Source organism: Mustela putorius, unplaced genomic scaffold, assembly GCF_011764305.1.
Source record: "Mustela putorius furo isolate JIRA1106 unplaced genomic scaffold, ASM1176430v1.1 tig00003988_pilon_pilon_pilon, whole genome shotgun sequence".
Classification (NCBI taxonomy): Eukaryota; Metazoa; Chordata; class Mammalia; order Carnivora; family Mustelidae; genus Mustela; species Mustela putorius.
The window spans coordinates 7112921-7135270 of record NW_025422127.1 but is presented as its reverse complement, the minus strand read 5'-3'; the positions used below and the strand labels follow the sequence as shown (position 1 = coordinate 7135270).

The 22350-nt window shown below is 32.9% G+C and overlaps 1 protein-coding gene across 9 annotated transcripts in view; it reads right to left on the bottom strand.

The window, feature by feature from the left end:
- Positions 1-22350, bottom strand: part of USP15 (ubiquitin specific peptidase 15) — a 112432-nt gene that overhangs the window by 6069 nt on the left and 84013 nt on the right. For 5 of the 9 annotated variants that reach the window (XM_045071838.1, XM_045071839.1, XM_004766581.3 and 2 more), the window contains 12 exons: positions 14581-14754; positions 12923-13081; positions 12619-12843; positions 7260-7343; positions 7075-7169; positions 6785-6976; positions 5744-5859; positions 5290-5562; positions 4844-4914; positions 4387-4502; positions 3362-3511; positions 1256-1359 (listed from right to left, as the gene is read on the bottom strand). In XM_045071838.1, coding sequence (XP_044927773.1) covers positions 1256-1359; positions 3362-3511; positions 4387-4502; positions 4844-4914; positions 5290-5562; positions 5744-5859; positions 6785-6976; positions 7075-7169; positions 7260-7343; positions 12619-12843; positions 12923-13081; positions 14581-14754 — 1759 coding nt within the window. Of the gene's footprint in view, positions 1-1255; positions 1360-3361; positions 3512-4384; positions 4519-4843; positions 4915-5289; positions 5563-5743; positions 5860-6784; positions 6977-7074; positions 7170-7259; positions 7344-7369; positions 8065-12618; positions 12844-12922; positions 13082-14580; positions 14755-21190; positions 21337-22350 lie in introns of those variants that run through there. The other 4 variants (XR_200511.3, XM_045071843.1, XM_045071841.1 and 1 more) reach the window with 3 other exon arrangements.

Here is a 22350-nt window from a genome sequence, read left to right as displayed (position 1 = left end):
AACCCAGCATTTAAACCCAAGTTATTTAATCGTAACTTAAATTTTGTATGACAAATATTTTTTCAATACCATCCTATTAACTTGTAGTAGTTTTTACATCAAAATATTTTTTAGTCTTTAACGAAAATACGGAGCAAGAAAAAAAAGGTAATTTATTTGTACAACTTTTAAAGATCTGCTTTATCATTAGAAGTTAAAAATGCCCCCTTTACACATTTCATGCTTTGTCTTAACTATCCAATAACTGAGGAAACAAAGTTGCAAAATGTCTGCAAAATAATTATCTGTCATCATAGCTTCTAAAAAGTGACACTTTATAGGTTATATCTTCTAAATAGTTCTACCCCTCACAAAACAAAATTGCTGCTCTTCTGTGTGGAGCCTATTGTGGGTTGTAAGTTTGTCAGCTGAACTGCAGACCACTGTATCCATAAGTAAAAATAAACACTGAATAAAAAGACAAGATCTAACAATAAAATGATTTATAAGAGAAAAACTGAACAAAAAGGCACCTAGAGTTTGCAAACCAAGTGATACCAAAAGAAAAAATATGTCAAATACTGGTAAAAGGAACAAGAAAGAAGAGCTACCATTTCAAACATAAATGCAACTAATAATGTAAAACAATTAATAAAATTATTAGTAGAGATAGATAAATCAACATTTTAATAAGAATCCTGACAAATTCTAAGAAATATAACAAATATCTGAATATAACTAATAAGCTTCAAATATAAGAGAAATATAGAATTCTATGTCTGGACAGGAACTACATACGTTTTTCAGGTACAGAAACATTTAAGAAACAGACCATGTATTAAGGTACATGAACAATTTAATAAACTAAGGATTAATATAACACAGGTAGTATCCCCAACTGTTATGTAATAAAATCAAAATTAAGACAGAAGGAGAGCTTTAAAAAACCATACATTTGGAAAAGCGTATGATTAAGTGCCCTGGACTAATAAGAAAATAATAAAGGAAATTAAAAATATATACAGAATTAAAAGTAGATGAAAATACTACATTTCAAAGTTAATGGAATAAAGACAAAGCAGTAGAGGGAAATTTATAGCTTTAATTATAAATTATATACTTCAACAGAGGAGAAAAAAAGTAAAGATCAGGAGTCACATGCTATTGACCAAGGCAGCCAGGCATTCTACCCTTTCCCTTTAATAAATATCTTAAGGAAAAAGTCTACAGTAATCAAACATCATGATTTTAGCAAAATGGTAAACTGTCAACTTACAGTGTCCTCCTCCCATCCCTCCATAGTGGTTGGAAACAGCAATCAAATTATAGCGACAAGGACCTGCATTTGGATTAATTAGGAATTCTGACATATCCAGGTCACTGTTTAACAAAGAGATCAAGTTAGTTTTATGTTTTCTCTAAGTGTCATGAATTCTATTATCTTCTGTCAATGTTGCTTGACTCTCATTTATATAAAAAATCTCGGGTGCCTGGGTGGCTCAGTGGGTTAAGCCGCTGCCTTTGGCTCAGGTCATGATCTCAGGGTCCTGGGATCGAGTCCCACATTGGGCTCTCTGCTCAGCAGGGAGCCTGCTTCCTTCTCTCTCTCTCTGCCTGCCTCTCAGTGTACTTGTAATTTCTCTCTGTCAAATAAATAAATAAAATCTTTAAAAAAAAAAAAATCTCCCTCACTAAAGAAATAAGAGTCAAATAACTGTAAAACATATCATATGTATGTGTAAATACAAACATATATATAATTTTATATATATATACAGACACACACACACACCAAAAATATGCATACACCTCTAAGTTTTGAATATTTTGGCAAGAATTTTTCTTAGGGGCTAGGAATTTTAAAATTGTCTACTGACTGCTGTTTATTCAGATTTATGTTTTATGCTAATACACTTAACTCTCTAGTATATAGTAAAAGAGTCATCACCATTTGCCATTGACCCTTTTAATTTTTCATATTTCTGAAGTCATTTTGAGTAATTACATCTTTAAGGATTATTCTACATTTCTCTGGTTCTGATGATCTATATACCCCAAGTGGGCAATATTTTTTGAAATGCAACCAACTGTTTGTAATCTGTCATGCATGAAACTGGAACATGACCATTTTATAACTTATCATTATTTGTTTTTTTTGGACTTGCATCATTAAAAAGCAATAATGAATAAAATTTCAAGTATATCTCACAGATTCCAGCTTATCATTACTTTGGTTCTTCTTGCACTTAAAATGCTATATATATATATTTTTTAATGCTATAAAAAACTTGAGAAAACTTTGATGGCTCATAATTTTGTTAAGGAGAAAATTACCATTTTTTTTCTGGTAAAAAACTGCAAAATGTTTTTAATTGTAACTTTACACCAATCAGAATAAGCAATCCAAAGAATGTTTTCAATATTACCTCTATTTCTTTCTAATCACACACACCTGCCAATGGCAGGTGTCTACTTGTTAACTGTTTCAAACACCTGGTGCACAAATACAAAATATAAAAGAATACTATCAATGTTCTTTTAGCAAAATGGGAGAGTACCAAGTTATTGCTGTAAAATATTGCGTGATGAAGTCCTTCCTGGACCATGTGAACAAGAATACACAATTTCATTTTTGTCCTTATGAATTCTCAATTAAATTTAGTGAAAGGTTTAGAAAAAAATAAAGGACTACAAAGATGCTGTCTCCAGACTTTTTACAAAAATGATGTAATACTCTGACCAATGCAATAAACTGAAGTATGACACAAAAGGGATGACTGATTATACTACTGGTATCATCCTTTTCAACAATTACATTATTCTGTTTCACACTCAGTCTTTGTAAAAAAGTGTACTTAGGAATAACTGATTATTAATGATGAAATATATCCTAGGAAAAAATAAAATCAGTACGATCCCACAGAGTATCTTAGATTTATTTATAAACAGTGCCAATGAACCCATATAATAATATAATACAGAATTACTTTTATTCTGTTTAAAAGGTATATTTTCTCTTTATTCTCTGAAAAGTATCTATTTTTTTTAAAAGACTTTATTTTATTTGACAGGGAGAGATCACAAGTAGGCAGAGAGAGAGAGGAGGAAGCAGGCTCCCTGCTGAGCAAAGAGCCCGACGTGGTACTTGATCCCGGGACCCTGAGATCATGACCTGAGCTGAAGGCAGAGGCTTAACCCACTGAGCCACCCAGGTGCCCCTCTCTGAAAAATATCTAAAAAGGAATAAAAATTTTTACTGATCCTTACAAATTTTTCAGACTACTCATAAATACACTAAAAAACTGAAGTTGGATCCAATACTATCTGATGATTTTACGAACCTACAGTTGCCCAATGTTTATAAAGCATAATCAAAACTTACTTGATTGGAAAATCAACTAAAGTATCCAGTTTGTCTCTCATGTATCGACTGTAAGAAAATCGCTTGAGATGTACCACAAGTACTGGAGGCAGGGACCATAAATCCAGTTTCTTTGTGGCTTGCTGATGTTCTTTACAATTTGGACAATACCTAAAAATAAAGTGAAATATTCAAAGCTTGCTAAAGGTAATGAAAATAATAGATTAAAAAAATGCTTGGCAAGTTTCACATTTATTCAGTGGGCAATTACTATGTGCCTAATATACATCAGAATTAGATATACATATATATATATATATATATATGTATGTATCTTCAGTAAATCAAATTTAGAATATTATAAATTAATATGTATATAGGTATTCAAAGAAATGATGAAGGCTAGATTATTTACATTTTAGTAAGCTAAAAGAATACAAAACTATGCTGAGATATAAGTATTAGAAAATCTCAAAACTTCTGGGCTCTAATGGAATTAATAACACCACAAAACATGATTTTCCTAAAAACGTTTCTATCAAAATAGCTGCACAGCAAAAAATTCTTGGGAAAACTAAAATTATCCATAGTAAAATTGCTACTGTAGAAAATACAGTAAAAAGATTAAAGCTTAACATTATAATAATACTTCTAAACATCTGAGTCACTTTTCTTTTTAAAGATTTTATTTACTTATTTGAGAGAGAGAGAGAGAGAGAGAGAGAGACAGACAGTGACAGATAAAGTGAGAGAGCGCACAAGTGGGGAGGAGAGGAAGCAGCAGGCTCCCAACTGGGCAGGGAGCCTGATAAAGGGCTTGATCCCACGACCCTAGGATTGTGACCTGGGCCAAAGACAGAAACCTAAATCCACTGAGACACCCAGTGCCCCTCGAATCACTTTTAACAGACTATTTTTAAAGAAGTGCTTATTATTTAAAATATCAAAAGGAATTTAGTTACTACTTTTTCAACTTGATATATCACATACCTCAGTACAAATCCTTACAAAATAATCAGATGCAATTTTTTAACTTTGTCTCTTACCAGGGATCTTCAGCACCTAGCTTTTCTTTTGTTGTAAAAAGCTCAATGCAATCTTTTAATTTCACAAAGGGTTTTTTAGGAGGTTTATATTCCACACTTTCATGTTTTTCAAAATCCTAAAGAGAAGTATTTCTTGAGTTAAGAGAACAAATGAAACAAAACTCATTTTAGTGATACCATCTTACTATGAATAGCAATGAAAAACTCCTAAACTTTCTCAAAAGAACTATAAAGCTTATTTCAGCTGAGATTTATACCACTCTTCTAAAAAAAACTTCTCTATACACACCTACATGGATGATTAAAACTGTTAATAGAAAGCATGTTTGTAAACCAATAAGACTTTTCTAGTACATAACCATTTTTCTACTAGCAAAATAACCATACTTGGTAGAAGGAAAAGAAAGTAACAAAACTGCAATCAACCTGGGTAGATATGGAATGAGTGATGACTTACCTCAGCAGCATTTTCATCAAAATATCGTTTTTTCAAATCAGGATCCCAATCCAAAGCAAGAAAAGATCTTTCTAAGATGAAAAACACATTTTTTTTTTCTTTAAAACTTAATATGCCTTCATTAAAATGAGTATATTTTAATGTTAAGATCTATACTAGAATAAACAATCTCTTCTACTTGGACTACCTTTCTACTTGCTGTTTCCAAGTCATTAAAAATTTAAGGAGTTAAAAAAAAATAGAAAACTTAAGCATAAGTCTAACCTCCATTTAATAAGCAGTGCTGTATTTTAGTACGCTTAGAAATTAAGACTTCTCATTTAAGATATGTAGATTTTATATAGATAAGTGAATGTTATTTTTCATGACTATTGAATTTCAGTTTTCACCTAAAATAATAACATACTTTGGTCAAGTTCAGTGTTCAAGCCAGTTTTCATACTTACCATCTAGCCTAAGCTGCCGCTCATCAAATCTTATATGCCTGGTATCATCTTTGATGTAGTTGATATCTGTATTGCCTAAATTGTTGAACTGGAATGTAAACAATCTTTTTTTGTGTCCCGTGATTTGACCTTTGCAAATTTCCTCAGTACATAATCCATTTTCAGAATCATTATCTCCTCCAACTGAATCTTCAGACTGACTATTTTCATTCTCGGAGGGAAGTTCTTGATCCTGGCTGGATTCATCATCTGGCTCATCTGTTTCCATTTCACCTAATTTTAGACATTAGAAGTCTTTAAATAAACCCAATGCTACATTTAAAAGTTATTAATATTAACAATATTTTTCCCAGGCTTGGAGAGATTTTTCTTAGTTCCTTAATCCCCATCTTCTTTTTTTCTGAGGCAATAATCCAAGTGAAAGGTTTTATAAAATTTAACAGGAAAGTCTTACTTGGTGAGCCTTCTTCATGTATGCCATTTGGGCCATTCCCATTAATATTTTGGTCCTTACAGCAGTGTAGGGATCCTTCAGTTTCCTCTGTTTCAGTAGATATTTTGACATATCGGCTTAAATAAAATCAGAAATCATACAAATTTAGTTCTATGATGGTAAAAACTAAAAAAAAAAAATTTTTTTCCCCATTCTTTCAGTACTTTTTTTTTTTTTTAAAGATTTTATTTGTTTATTTGACAGAGAGCGATCACAAGTAGGCAGAGAGGCAGGCAGAGAGAGAGAGAGAGAGAGAGAGAGAGGAGGAAGCAGGCTCCCTGCTGAGCAGAGAGCCTGATGCGGGACTTGATCAAATAAATAAATAAAATCTTAAAAAAAAAAAAACTTAAAAAAAAAGTATGTGGCAAATAATTTCTTGACTTAAAATTATTGTATAAATATCCTCATTTAGGTGATGTATGTATTATTGCTAAGATCACTAATGACTGTATAATGTGATCTTTATGTATGGGTTATGAGACTATAATGATTAAAATAGGTATGCCAGAAAGAATGTGTCAGTTACAAAGGATAAAACCAAAGGAATCAAATGGCAGTTTTGATTACATTTCAAATCAAGGTTTTTAGGAAGACAAAAATGGGTTGGCTTAAAATACTCTCAACCCTGAAAATTTATTCTTTTAAATAAAACCATTTGTAGGAGTTCCTGAACCAGCAATGTGTATAAAGAAATGAAGCATCTGAAATTTGTTATAATGTCAGAGTGCATACATGACAAATTCCTATTTTCTTCCAACTACAAACTTCTGGTTTAAAACAGCTAAAAGAACCATGCTTTCTGGGTTTGCAATTACCTAAATAATGTGTTTTTACATGATCAACAAACTGAATTAAACTATAATTTGATTTTGTAAATTTCTGTTTAAACACAGTTGAGATAATATGGGCTTATCAAATTATATTCTGATAGTACACTATACATTTATTTTTATTGACTATTCTAACACTCATTTTGTTAATGTAGAATTGTCTGACACTTACCACATTCTCAAAAGCAGGAGATTATAGAGTTTATCTTCAGTATTATTTCGTGGTACAGCCATAAGAAAAGGCTGACCAAAAAGTGAAGAACCAGTATGGTGGGTATAACTTGAATGTCTAAATTTTTCTCTTAGGCAAACAGGAATAATCACATGCTCTGTATCTTCTGTCCTATTGATGTTAATTTCAAACCTATAAGGACAAAACTGACCATAAACTCTGAAAACTTTTATGTTATTTCTTCTGAAATTTTCCCAATTAATATTTTGCACAATGAATTTTATACTTACACATAAATATCATCCCGTTCCATAATACTACTAAGGTTTTCATCCATAGCGAATATTCTGTGAAATCTATGATTGTATATATCAGTAACTATCATCTAAAAGGAAATAAATTTCTATTAAGCTGGTTTTACATCACTGAAAAACTAAACTCCAGTTTACATTCTTCAAACCCAGAAATACCTTACCTTATCTGCAGGTACTCCTGACAAAGCAGACAATGCTGTACAAAGATCAAGTATGTTTCCAATTTTGGGGACAACCACTTTGTACTAAAAAAACAAAAAATTGTAATAAATTTATTACTTTGGAAAAAATACTCAGTAGATGAAAATGAACTCACGGTTGCTTCCTCACATTCACTTAGTAGTTGTTTTACAGTGTCTTTCTCCAATCCTACCATCATCCTCGCTGGCAATGTCTCTATGGATAATTTAAATTAGCCTTATTTTCCCCTGGATCTTTGATTCAAAGACCCACACTTACATTCAACTGTAGTTCACTTCTTGCACCTTGCCATAAACTCATTCCACCTCCAGTTTCTTAAACTCTTTATCAGGCTACTGACTAACCATTAATTACTTCTCCTGGAAACTTGTTCTTCCCCATTCTTGGCTTGCACTTAGAGCTTTAGTCCTTTTAATTCTCAATCTTCTCCTGGTTTTCCAGCTTCCTACTGTCTTCATGGCCTTCCATCCAGATCCTACATGATTTATCATTTCAACTACTGCACTGCAAAACCTTTAACTACTTTGTTATTCAATTTTATTCTTGCTATAGTTCCTTAGAGCTGTTTGATATGCTGGAGAAAACTGACCAACTTAGAGACTGGTTTGCTACAAATTCTCAGTGCCCAAGTCTTAACTGATTGTTCAACACTAGCCAGAAATTCTGTGCCTCCCTTAGTTACTTCTTCCTTCATTTCTCTCAGTAACTATATAAAATCCTCACCATTCCTTAGGCTTCCTATTTCACCACTTCTCCCTTCACGGTCTACAGAATACCAAAAAAAAAAAAAAAAAAAAAAAAAAAAAGAAAAAAAGTAAAAAAGAGGTTACTGGATAGGAAAATCTCCAACTTTGTGTCCTTCAACAAACTTCTAAAAGATCCTTTTCTCCATCTTTTTCTACATAGGAAAGAGAATCAGGTGTCACCCTTCCCATCTAAGGCTAAACCTAGCATCTATGCTCTGAATCTCATCATGTTCCATTTCCTTGGGAACCAGCAATCAGTCCTTATTCCATTTTGTTCTGATCCTTATATAAGCAGTGAAATAATTTACAAGCCTCTCCAAAAAAAAAAAAAAAAAAAAAAAAAAAAGGAAAAGAAAGAAAGGAAAAAAGAATGAAATAAACCACTCCTTCACTGCCTCTTCCCTCTATCTCCCTTTCTCATTTGCTTTATAAATAACCTTGCTAAAAGTAATGTCTACAGTATCTTAACTTCCTCATTTCCCATTCACTTATCAATCCACCCCTAGGCTTTTGTCCTCATTTCTTTCTTTTACCCATTACCAAGGTTGTCAAATTCCTTTAGAATTTTACCCTTAATCTTTTTTTCTTCTTAAGATTTTATTTATTTGTCAGAGAGAGAGAGAGAGAGAGAGAGAGAGCGCGCACACGCCCACAAGCAGGGGGAGCAGAAGGCAGAGGAAGAAACAGGCACCTCCTTGAGCAAGGAGTTCAATGTGGAACTTGATCCCAGGACAATGGGGTCATGACTTGAGCCCAAGGCAGATGATAAAAGGCTTAACGTACTGAGTCACCCAGACGCTACCCTCCCCCACCCCCTGAGCCCTCTTCTTGACTGTATAGGCTCTCTTTAGAACAGGTGACAATATACCCCCCCAGTTTGCTCTGGCCAGTCCTGGATGAGCCTGCTGTCCTAGTATAATTATTAATAATGGCCCCTTTTATTTTTAAGAGAATTCTGGTTTAGATGATACATTACAGGATCACCCTATCCTTAAGGAATCTCATCCTTCTAAGACATTTATTATTTTCATAGAGTTCACTGCCCACTTTCTATCTCAAGCACAGATGTCTCTCCTCCAGTCTAGATAGAGAAACTCAATGCCAACTACCTAAATTTTCCTCATGCACCTCAACATGTACAATACTTAACGCAGATTTAGGTCATGTTAGGTCAGCATATCCAATATTAAAACAGGTTTCTTTCTAAACCTTTCTTCCTCTATATCCCATTAAAACAAATAGCACCTCTGTCTCCTCAGTTTTGCAACCCAATAAGCTTGGCATCATCTTTGAATGCACTTAAACATTTTTACTTCTTGTATTCAACTATTTGTTCTAACTGCCATCCTGACACTAATCTTAAAAGCTCAAGCCCTTTTCATTTATCATCTGATCACTGCAAAACTCACTTACATGGTCTTAGTACATCTGACCTAAGCTTTTCCAATCCAATCTTTGCACTAGCCTGGGTCTTTTTTCTCGAATACAAATCCGGTCACGTAATCTCTCATTTAATTATCTTTAATGGCTCCCCTCATTTTTAGGATGAAGTCCAAACTTCCTTTCATGGCAGCAAATTTCTTTATTAGCTCACTTCTGCTTACCATATTATCTACTTATAATTTCCATATGTGGGCTACATCCTCTTTGCCTTTAGCTCTTTGTATATCCCATTCTTGTTCTCTACAATGTCTTTATTTCCAGCTTTCACACGCTTAAAACCTAATCATCCTCAGGATTCAACACAGGTGTATTGGTAGGTTGGGGTATGTCACTCCTGTATACTCCTACAGTACACTATCACAGCATTTTTCACACTGTATGAAAAGCTTCTTGGGAACAAGAACCAGGAACACCTTTGATTTCCAGCACTTCGCAGAGTATGGGGGGAGTCCAATACATGTTCAATACAATTACTAATTATGACCTAAATCAACTTATTGATGGGACAACTCATCAAGTAAGTTAACTCGGTTAATTTACCTTTCCTCTCCAGCTGGTTAAAGCACACTGTTAATGAGCCCGTCATTTTGTATTTGAATTGTTACTGCCTTCACGTAGGAAAAAAATGCCCAATTCTTTGTGATGACCATGACTCCAATCTCCACAAATCTGTAGTTTTGGCCACCAAGTGTAAAAAGAGGTATACTGGGGCACCTGGGTGGCTTAGTAGTTAAGCATCTGCCTTCGGCTCAGGTCATGCTGCCAAGGTCCTGGGATCGAGTCCTGGACTGGGCTCAATCCCAGCTCTGAGGGAAGCCTGCTTCTCCCTCTACCACTCCCCCTGCTTGTTTTCCCTCTCTCACTGTCTCTCCCTGTCAAATAAATAAATAAAATCTTTAAAAAAAAAGAAAAAAGAAAAAGAGCTATACTAATGGAATTCATATTACTGGGAAAACAATTTAAAACTCAAATTATGGGAGAACATTCAGTACATGCCTTATAGGCTAATGTGAAATTTGAATGCAATCTGTCTCTAGGTAATAAAGATTACTTTGTATTACTAGCATGGGAGAATACTGTTTTTAACAAATGTAATGTAGAAAAACAGTGTATTTATTTTTTTGTTGCGATAAATTTTACTTATTGTTTATGCTTCTCTCTCATTCCATTATACTCATTGGCATATATTTACAAATTTCCAAACTGGAGGTACGAGTGTAGTTTAGCATTGTTACTGTTTCCTTCCACTGAAAAGAACACTAATAATTTTATGCTTATTAAAGGGTGTGAGTTTAGAAATGTGAACCTAGGGGCACCTGGGTGGCTCAGTTGGTTGGACGACTGCCTTCGGCTCAGGTCATGATCCTGGAGTCCCGGGATCCAGTCCCACATCGGGCTCCCAGCTCCATGGGGAGTCTGCTTCTCCCCCTGACCTTCTCCTCGCTCATGTTCTCTCTCACTGTCTCTCTCTCAAATAAATAAATAAAATCTTTAAAAAAAAAAAAATTAAAAAAAAAAAAAAAAAAAAAAAAAAAAAGAAATGTGAACCTATATTCCCCTGGCCAAAAATAAAAGCAGGCCTTTTCTGACCCTGCTCAATATTCTCAGTACTACTGAATGAGATATTGACATGAAGGCATCAGGTTCAATGAGTTCATGAAGGAAACATATAAAGTAGCAAAAGAAATAGGGGAAATGTGCATTAAGTGTATGACTAGTCTTTACTAGACCTTAATCACTCTGAATGAAAGGACTATACTTTTATTATGAACACTTCATTTATGGTGTCCTTGTTAAGAGTAAACCCAAACACTTACATGAAGTAATGGTAAGATTTTAACTTTGCTCAAAAGTAGACCTTTCATACAGATCTCATGATATTGCTATTGACTGAACTGTGTCCCCTTAAAATTTAGTGTTGAAACCCTAACCACTAAAGTAATGGTATTTGGAGAGGGGGCTTTTGGGTGGTTTTTATGAGATCAAAAAGGTGGGGCCCTCACGATGGGATTACTTCCCTTATAAGGAGATGCAACAGACCTTATGTGCAAACAGGTGCTCTCTCTCACTGTGCTCTCTCTCAACACAGTGAGGACAAGGTTGTCTGTAAACCAGGAATAGAGTCTGTACTAGATACCAACCATGCTGGTACTCTTGATTTTAGTCTTCTAGCCACCAGAATTGTGAGAAAAAAAATTTCTATTGTTTAAAGCCACTCAGTTTATAACTACAATGCTCTAAGAAACTGCACTATCTGGTTGGAATCTAAGCTAAAGATCTTCAGGAAACAGTCTTCTAAAGTAGGAACCATGTCTCCTGTTTGTTAAACAGAGCTTTACAATTTCATGAGGTGCCCAACACATATTTCAATGAATATAATTTTTGAATATTTCTGCATCAGTAGTACTACAAGTTATGGGGGTTGGAAATACAAAGATTTACAAAGTCCCCATCTTCAAAGAACTCATGGTCTAGTGGAGAAAAGATAAGTAAACCAAAGGTTATAACAAAATTTATTAAGTGTGATAATAGAATTGAACTGAAGGTAGAAGAGGAAGAACTACTTTTTTTAAGGGTGGTTCAGGTGTCAGAGAAGGATTAACTGATTAATGAAGGGAGAAAATATAGTGCTTTGCTTAGAACATTAGTGAAGCAAGTATTTATAGCCAAACTAAATTTCCATTTCTCTTCCAAGTTAACATGCCTAAATATCAGAGGTATTTAAGTATACTATTATCAAATCATGAATCAAAATGTATGCTATTAGTTCTACTTCCAACAGCCATTAGAAAAAATATATAATTAACATTAAAGTTCAAGTTGGAAAATGGGAAAAATAATGTTATTAATCTTTGGTAAGCTCATACTTAATCCTAACACTGTAAATTGAACAACCTATCATTTTTCTTTCATAAGAAAAAGACTTTGAGAATTTTGCTTTTATAAATAATACTTTACACATCCCTCACCTTTTCAAAATTCTAAAAAGCTGTACTAAAATTTCCAAAGTATTTAGTGTATAAAATCTCTTACACAAATAAACTTATTATTGAATTATACTTGAGCCACAAGGTCTCAACACCAAGTTTTTATAAAAGTAAGAAATGCAAAGAAAATAATCATGATTTACCTGCATAGGTTTAGTAAGTGGATCCATTCTAACTAAATATACTTCCAAGGTACGTTCTTTTTTCATGGGCAATGGAAGTGTCAAGTAACAAAAAGGATCAAATGTTACAGAAATCTTAGCACATTCAGGACAAACTAAAGTTGATTTGAAAAGCCCGTGAAATATATCTACTATGATAGAATCATTTCTTTTTAAATGGTTTTCCCAGGCTTCTTCAGCAACAATCTGTAAGAAAAATACACACATATTACACAGGGATATAACATTATTATAACAGTGGTGACAATAATATCATCAAATTTACCTTATCTGGCCTTCCATCTGCATCTTTTAATTGTATATATGGTTTTTTCCTAATTCTATTCAAATCTTCATGTAATCCATCTAATAGGAAAGCTAATAGCTCTTGACAGTCCTGCTGCTGGTATCCGGAGAACTGAGGTGCAAAACGTCCTACTTGTGTCTGTAAGAAAAGCAAAACTATAAAATCAGTTATAGGTACAAGACTGATTAAAAAAATTTGATTCTCACTATTCACGGATCCCATATTTTGTAAATTCATTGACTGCTAAAATTATTTGTCACCTCCAAATCAACTTGTGGCACTTTTGCAGTCATTTGCAGATATGGTAATTACATATAAATACATACATATAATTACATATCTTAAAAACATTTTTTAAATAAACATTTTTAAGTAACTAATCTGTAATACAGATAAGACCGGAGGACAGAAAATATAGTAAAGTTTTGTACAAAGGATTTGGAAATACTAAAGACTATCAAAATTCAATATTACTTCTGGGTCACTAGAAAAAAATTACAAAGCTCTCATTTTGTTTCTCTGTGTAAAAAGAGGATAAATCTCAGGGATAACAGGAATGTTTGTGTTCATATATAATTTTCTTAGTCTTTACAATACTAGTATTTTTTTTGATAAAACTGAAGAAATGTGAAAGAAAAAGCCAGATATCAGGACCCTGTTTACACATAATTTTAAGACAATATCTAGTAAAACAAAACTAATTGGAATCACGGGTAAGGATTAAGAAAGAGTTTGTCTAAACTAGGTTGTCCAAAGCTTAGAAAGTTAAAGAAGATACATAAATGCAACAGTGTTTTCATTTGTTGTATTTTTTAAGAACTAGTATATAGTTAATAAAATGTTGCCTGCTAGATATCCTATGTGAGTATCATTTAAGTTTGTTTGTGTTAAAAAACAACTGAAAACTGCTAATTCTCTTTAAAACAGAACTCACCTGTAATAAATAGAAAAATTATTTCCCTGCTTTCTGTGTCAAACAAAATCTTAAACAAACAAAAATCTTAACTGGAAAAATTTTTTTAATATATAAAACTAAATTTCAGCTCAATTCTTATTTGAATGGCAAACTAAATTACTTGAGCTTTTATTGGTTCTAAGAGGTAACCACTTCACAAATAAGAATAAACTTAAAAGTTTAAGGATTATATTGAAAATATTTAATTAATATGTAGTGCTGGTTTTGCAGACTAGTTTCATTTCAATAATATTTCAAACTTACAATGACTCTCAAAATAAACTGAGTTATTAGACTTCAATGACCTGCTCAAATTTAGCCTTTACATTTGTAATAAAAATTTACATAGGTTTTTTAGATATGCACTGTATTCTAAAGCAACCTGCATATGCTCTGCTGTTTTTTGTCACTTCGTACCATAACAGTGTTTTCCAGCTTTTCATTATTTCCCTCCCCATCCCCTAGAACCTTTTTGGACATTTTAAAGTAATCATCTGACCCATCCCCCACCCAGAAAATTTAACAGCACAGATATATTGTGTATCTGTTTGTGCTGGGTCTCTATGGAGGGCCACAAATCAATTTAACAGCTATGATTTTTTCCACTCCTTCCCCAAAGAACCTGTTTTTGTCCTCTTGGGGATGACACAGCCATAATAGAAAATGTACTTACTATACTAACCTTAAAGGCTCTTGGTGTGACATAGCTAAATTTTCCAGACCACATTTGTTTGATCAATTCAGCGTAAGATTTAGCAATTTCGCCTCTCATTCCCAAGGGATTATCAAAATTCAGTTCTTCTTGATACTTATCATTGAGGAAGTATTCAGTAAGTGGAGGTGTATTGCTCAAACACTGCAAAGAATAAAACACATTTTCAAGTAAAAGTAACCACACATTAAACATGTTAAAATGAAGAGAGAAATAAACTGACTTGCCATAATATACAGAGAAAAATTTACATGATGGTCTCTTGAACTAGTAAAGTAATAAGTCAAATAAACACTCAAATGATGCACTCAACTATTCATTTCCCAAATTTCAAATCAATTACTTATAATAAATGAAAATGCTAATTTGTTGCTGTAAAATCTGCATTAATTTTAACCACAGCAAACTACCTGTTAACTGGGAGAGAAGCTCAGAGTTTTCTTTCCTTCTTTTACTTGATTGGTAGAAATTATGGATTGTCTACTCATCCCAGGCACCTGCAAATTAGCCTGAGTAGGTAAAAACTGAGATAGAGTGCAACAAGAAATTAACTTTAAAGAGGTATTTACTGCTTCCATTGTCAATTCCTTATCATGAAAGAGCAGCCTTTACGTTTTCCATTTGGTCAACCATTTTTTAAAAGGGACAGTACAGATTAGCTGAGCCTGAGGAAACCAACTTTTGTTATGTGAACTCTAGCTAAGTGTGTTCTTACATCATCAAGTTCAATACCATAACAATCCAATTTTCCTTTATGGCAAGATTAAAACGATGAATAAGTTAATTCTCCATCTCTATTTTTACTTAGAATTAAATAATTTAGGATTTAAAATAAAATAGATGACAGAAATATAGTTTTTCTATAATATATTATCTCAAGATGAATAATTTTAAGTCAATAATACCATACAATTTGACTTAACTATAAACCCAGTATTACTTTATCAATTAGATGTCTAGGATCATCAAATAGAATATGTAATGACTGAGAGACATATGGTCTTATAGGTCACTTTCTTTTGCTGCAGGAAGACATTTGTCTTGGGAGTCAAGTGGCAAGGTACTTAAGTGAAGGTAACTGCTTGCATCTAAAGGAGTCGAAATCCATTCTTGTGAGAGCTCGAATTTATATGAATGGAAATCAAGATTTTTTTAAAAAAGATTTTATTTATTTGACACAGAGAGAGAGACAGCAAGAGAAGGAACACAAGTAGGGGGAGTGGGAGACGGAGAAGCAGGCTTCCCTGCTGAGCAGGGAGCCCCATGCGGGGCTCGATCCCAGAACCTGGGATCATAAACCGAGCTGAAGGCAGATGCTTAATGACTGAGCCACCCAGGCACCCTGGAAATCAAGGTTTTTCAAAGCTTGTTTACCATTCATTTGGATTAAGAGTCTGGGATTAAAGTCTTGGTAGCTATTAAAAGTTCAGTCTGCTGGGTTTATGCCAATAACTTGAGTACCATAAACTATGTCTATATACCATGTACTGTTTGGTAAAAATTCAGAATTAGGCATATTCGTCTTTTTGAATTAAATCATAAAGTTCTATTCTGTGGTATCAAATATGAATTAATTTATATTTACTGAAGTAATATATATATGTATAATCTAGTTACTATAATATCTATTTTGATATTTTCAATGAAATAAAAATAATACGGCTCAAACTGGTAATATGGCCCCTCTCATAAGGCAAAAAGAGAGAACTATTTACAATGTGGAATCTGTTATTCTATCATTCTCAGGCAATGAAAGCAATATAGAAACAGTAAAAAATGTTTGGGGTAGACTATACAGATTTCACTGTAATTTACAAGTCATTTTTTAAGGTGAGCAAGAGGAAGATAGGTAGGTTACAGTGTAGGAGGCAATTTGGGAAAGGATACTTTCGAACTTCTGAACTCTTTATACTTCAACCTTTCATAAGCTTACACACCTTTTGAGATTCATTCTCTCTTCCTTTTCCATTATATGTTCTTTTAGTTATAAACCCAGCACTAGAGGTAGGGTCAGGCAACCCAGAATACACCATGGCTACACTAAATGCCATCACTTAGTAGCATCATCTGATTTAGTACAAATAGGATCAACACTATATAGTCAATGAGGCAAAGGGGAGGTGGTCTGACAGCATTTCCAACAATAAGTTTTCAAATCCTTATATATATATTTTCAAATCCTTGTCTTTGATTAGTTCAGTTATACGAAGTTTATGATATTCCACTACTGTCTGCAATACCATTATACAAAGAACCTAACTGATGGTCTGACCAAACTAAGACCCAAGTTGTACAAACACAAATAATTTTTGAACTTTTTTACTTACTTACATGTATCCTTATCTTGCAAAGAGCTTCCAAATATAACTGAAAATTCTGTAGCTTTCCAGTAGCATCTAGAGTGATCTTTCTAAAATTTTATCTAATCATGTCATTTCCTTGCTATAAATCCTTTAATAGCAATTTCAGGTAAAAATCTCAAATTTTTGTAAGAGTGTCTTTTGCTTCCTATGTAGCCTCAGGTTTTGCTAGTCCCTTTGTCTGACTCCATCCTAGCCTCATTTAATTACTTATGGTTCCCTGACCTCCATGCAATCTCTCACTCTGTAAATCTGCAGTATCACTCCATCTATGTGAAATATACCTTCTTTGTCCTACTAACTTCTACTAAAGCATCAAGAGTCATGCATCCTGTTTAGGAAGTATTCCTATATTTCCTTATAGTGTTTCCATAATGCATAATGCTCACTTTTATTATAGCACTTACTTTATAACATAGTATAATTTCAATTTTTAGTTTGTCTGTCTTGCCAAATGGACTGAGACTTTCATGAGAGCAGGAGCCATAATATCAATTACATGTCTATTTCCAGCACTCAGCATGTGTACAATAAATGCACAATTAATAAAACATGTTTTCCCCTATATTAACAAATGTTTTTATCCTCTTAGTTTTTTTTTTACTCCTTTCCTTCAATGTTTAGTACAGAGTACTTAAACTTTTCTTGAATGAATTATTACTAGATGAGGCAAAAATATATTAGCTGGTAATGAATAATCTCAAAAGTTTCTTCAAGCACTTTTACCTGAATACTAAGCCAAAGAAAGGCAGTATTTATTAAAAACTTCCCCATGCTTTTGTGCAACTCTTAATCTCAGAGTCATGAGTTTGAGCCCCACAATGGGTGTAGAGATTACTTAAAATAAATAACTATTAAAAAAAACAAAAAGCAAACAAACAACCTTCCCATGCTTTTGCTTCACTTTCATTCAATCCACTACCTGCCTTGTAGGGGGTCTCTGCTTAGATTTTTTTAAGTCCCTGACACAGAGACCAATGATTATTTTCAAAGTGACACACGGTTTTGAAGCTGACTATAATTCAACATTACAAACTAAATAACAAAAAAAACCAATTAGTTTTAATAAGTGCTTGTATTATGTGCCAAGATATCATAACCAATATATTTTGAGATAATCATATTCAAATTTCAACCATTAAGTCCTATGGTCCAAAAAAGCATTCTATTTGTTAAACACAAATAAAAAAAATATCTAAGTATAGTAGACACACAATGTTACTTTAGTTTCAGGTGTACACCAGAACATAACATTTTAAGAAACTCAAGCTGGAGGGGAAAAAAAAAAAAAACCTCACAAGCTGCATTTTTAAAAAAAGTTATACAAAGACATATAAATACAGAAATTCGACAGACAAGCTTAAATGTTCTAGTAATGCACATATCATAATAGTTTAAAAACTGACACTGAATCAGACTTTTCTCACGTTGAAAATACCTCCTCTCTCATCTTGAAAATAATATATTATTCTCGAAATAGAATAAAGACGACTTAAAATAATAAAAGACTTCTTTATAATTTTTAGTACGAATTTCAAGATATAATTAGAATACAGGTCAAACAACTAAAATTTTTCCATGCCTTAAGTGTTATCAGTATTCAATGCCATCACTGTGGCAGAAGAAGGTCATTTCTTAATACTGGCCAAAATGTACTCTGAGTTATAATTCATGCAACTCATTCTATCTTTTTAACATGAGGTTAACTTAGAAACATGAACATCTTTGACATGTACAAGAAAACTCGACACTTGGACTGGTTGCCATTAAATACAATGTTTTGAAGAATAAATATTTTGGCTGGTTCAAGAATAAAAACCACCATAACCATAGTTCTGAAGCATCTGTCTCAAAGATTCCTCTATTATAACAAACATCACACTTTTCCATCTGATTGGGACTGTCCCAAAACAATTCCTTTCTTGAGACATATATATATTAAAAGCCCTACATATGTAGACATAGGGAATTTCCTTTTCAACCTGTAAGATTCTTTACTACTGAGTGACATAATATGGACCTGAAATCACACAACATGTCTATGTGGATGTATTTCTTGTGCCTATGTGGATGTATTTCTTGCTCTCAATGATACTTGAACAGTAAAACAGAACAAAACTCCTCCTTTCTTAACATGCATGGTTATTCCTAGTAAAATCTGAGAATATAGATATAAATCTATGATAAAAACAAAAGAGATTACAGAAAAATTATTTGTATGTTATTTTTGTGGCTACTTAGGAGTTTTGTGACATTCTACCATTCACATGCCATTTTGAGCTTCACCTTTGTTAATTCAGATTTCAACTCCCTACCGCTGACAAGTACCAATACTTCAGTATTTCAAGGAGAACTGCCTCTGGCAACTCATCACCAAAAAAAGTGAAGTCCAAATATGAGGTAATGTGACTGATCATAAGACACATATCTTAAACCACATTTTGTTTATATCATAATGGTTCCTACAGTTGTTCCTAAAACTGGGTAGAATTTTGTCAAATACCATGTTAAAAATAAAGCTATAATCAGAATGAAGAAAAAGGATTCTGTACCAGTAGTTTCAGTTCTTAATGGAAAAGAGAGTAAGTAAAAACTCATAAAGAACAAGCAAAAATGTACTTGTTAACTAGGCTAAATAGTTCTATACTTAAATATTTTTTTATGATTCCTAGGCAAGTTAATAATGTGTGAAACTGACAAAAGCGATTGAAGATCTAAGGATTAAAAAACTGAATTTCATATTTAGTACGTTAGTTTTGGCATTCATTTGTTTATTAGCCTTTGTGATAAAACAACAAGTTGGTTAACTGAAGGTTCAGGATACAAGCAAATATGAAAAATTGTTGATCCATGAGGAATGAGAATGCCTGGGTAGGTGGCAAGCCAATCATTTGTAAGCAGACATGACTGCTAAGCACCTGTCCTGAAAGTGGCTCTGTGGTTCTCTACTTGTGCTTAGATATGCATTTTAAATGGAAACTCCAAATAATAAAGAATATTCTTGAATGTGAATTTGAATTAGTAATCTTAAGACATAGTTAGCCCTTAGTTTAATGTCTTAAGATTGAAACTCACCATGTTCTATTTCTCCTTCCTTTCTTAGAAAACTCTTCCCCTGTAAAGAAATTCCTACTCAGCATCTCTTACAAACATTACATCTTCCTCAACACCTCAAGGAAGAATAATATTCCTTCCTCTGAGCTAACTCTACACCCTGACCTCACTTATACTATACTTATCTTGAAAGCAGTGTCCATGTCATGAAGTACTTTTATACTTCAGGGTCTATAGCACAATGCCTTACACATACCTTGATAAAGGTGTGCTGAATGAATGAAAACTTCTATGACAGAAAGACTGGAAGCAGTCCTTAGAGAAATTGAGAGCAGTAGGAAAACACTAAAGAGATCTGAATTGCACCCCATTATAGAACTATAACCTATCTGAAAGTTGTGTAAGTTCAAAAAATCAAAGTCCAAATTGTGCCTAGGCAGACTTTCCTAATTGAAGGAAAACAGCTATTGTGAATGCTCCAAACTATCAAGATCAATCCATGTAAGTAAAAGATACGTAAAGGAAAAATATTTGGAAATAGATTTTTATAAAGACTCTTCCCCAAATCTTCAACCTAGAACTAGACATAAAAATTCTAAAGAGAATTCTTCTAAATAATCTAATGTCTCATTGAGTGGACATTCTGCTATATGGTTCAACTATAGAACTTTAACCACTGCCACCATGAAGAACTATTTTTAAGAAGAATGCATATATCATTCAACTATTTCATAAAATAATAATTCTCTATGAAAAATTCTCTAGTTATAAATTCCCACACATCTAAAATTGTACTATTATGTAAGGTTATGAATTTTCTTTCATTATTTAATTAGTTGGAAAAACTACTATGCTCTGCACGTAACTTTTCCTTATACATGTACAAATCCTATTGCTCTTACATTATTTTCAAATAGTTCTACCATTAAATATGTTGTGATCAATAAGAGTGATGTTTTTAAAGTTCTCTGAAAAAAATAAGTGACCCATGTAAGTCTCAATTTTGTATTTCACTATAAATTTCTACATCATTTTTTTAATTGATGAAGTGAAATAAAGTTCTACTGTATAACAAAATCTCAAGTCTGTAATCAACATATTTTAGGAAATGAATAATTAATAGCCATCCCAATAACTTTGTAATGAATCTGGAATTTCCCCAGTACCTGGAAAATAGCCAAAGTAATCCCCTTCAAAAAGAGAAAGTTGTCTTTTGTAATGCTGAATATGAACCACTCCCTTTCTGTTCAGGTGCTCCAGAAGCCCAATTTTCAAGTGATCATGTATGCTCACTATTTTAGTAAACCGGTAACTAGAACAGGAAAGAAAACAAACTTAATTTTTGATTACCTAAAGCTTTGAGTTGTGTTAACTCATTCTGCAACTGATCAAAATGTAATGCCACTCACAATCCCTTTAAAAAAGGTAGCTAAACCTTCAAACTAACCAATATTAAAAATAAAAACCCAATCTAAAATGAAGAAATCATTTTATCTTATGATTTAAAAATAAAACCTGAAGTAATCCATGGTTAAAGTAACCTTAGAATAACCCAATATTTTTTTTTCTTGGATTTTAAGATTAGATGGAATAAAAACTTTCAGATGTGCCATGCTATTGTTTTTCACTTTGTCATGACAACAGTATAAACATTCTGAAAAGGTATTGTATAATTCTGAAGGTTTCTGTTAATACTGGGATACTGGCTCTAGTTCTATAAAAAATAGTGGATAGTGGATAGGCAAGTGTGATGTATACTTTTACAATTTAAGAAGTGTAAATATAAGCCTACATCTTCATCAAGTAAATTTTTAAAATGAGATATTTTTATTTTTTGTTATTTTTTTTTCCCTAGGAAAAGTAAATCTCATATCTGAGAGATCAATTCTAAAACTTCTCCACATATTTTGGGAAAGCAAATATAATTGCTCTATTTTGTTTTGTCTATTTCCAATCTCTTTTTAAGCTTTCTTTAAAAAACATATTTAGGTAAATAAAATATAAGTGGATATAACTTTAATTCATTTATTTTTAAAAAACTTTAAACTGTTTTTCCCCCCATCCAAATAGTCAAAGAAGAGAGCACTGGCATATGCTCAACTTGAAATACTGAAATTTTACATAAAATAGTTTCAAAGGCAGCAGTTTTGAATTGGACAAGGATATTGTTCTAATGTTTAAATGCATGTCATTAATCTGGGCACAATGCTTAAGACCTAAATTTAATTTAAAATTAAATTTCATTTAGGGACTCCTGGGTGGCTCAGTTGGTTAAGCAGCTGCCTTCGGCTCAGGTCATGATCCCAGTGTCCTGGGATGGAGTCCC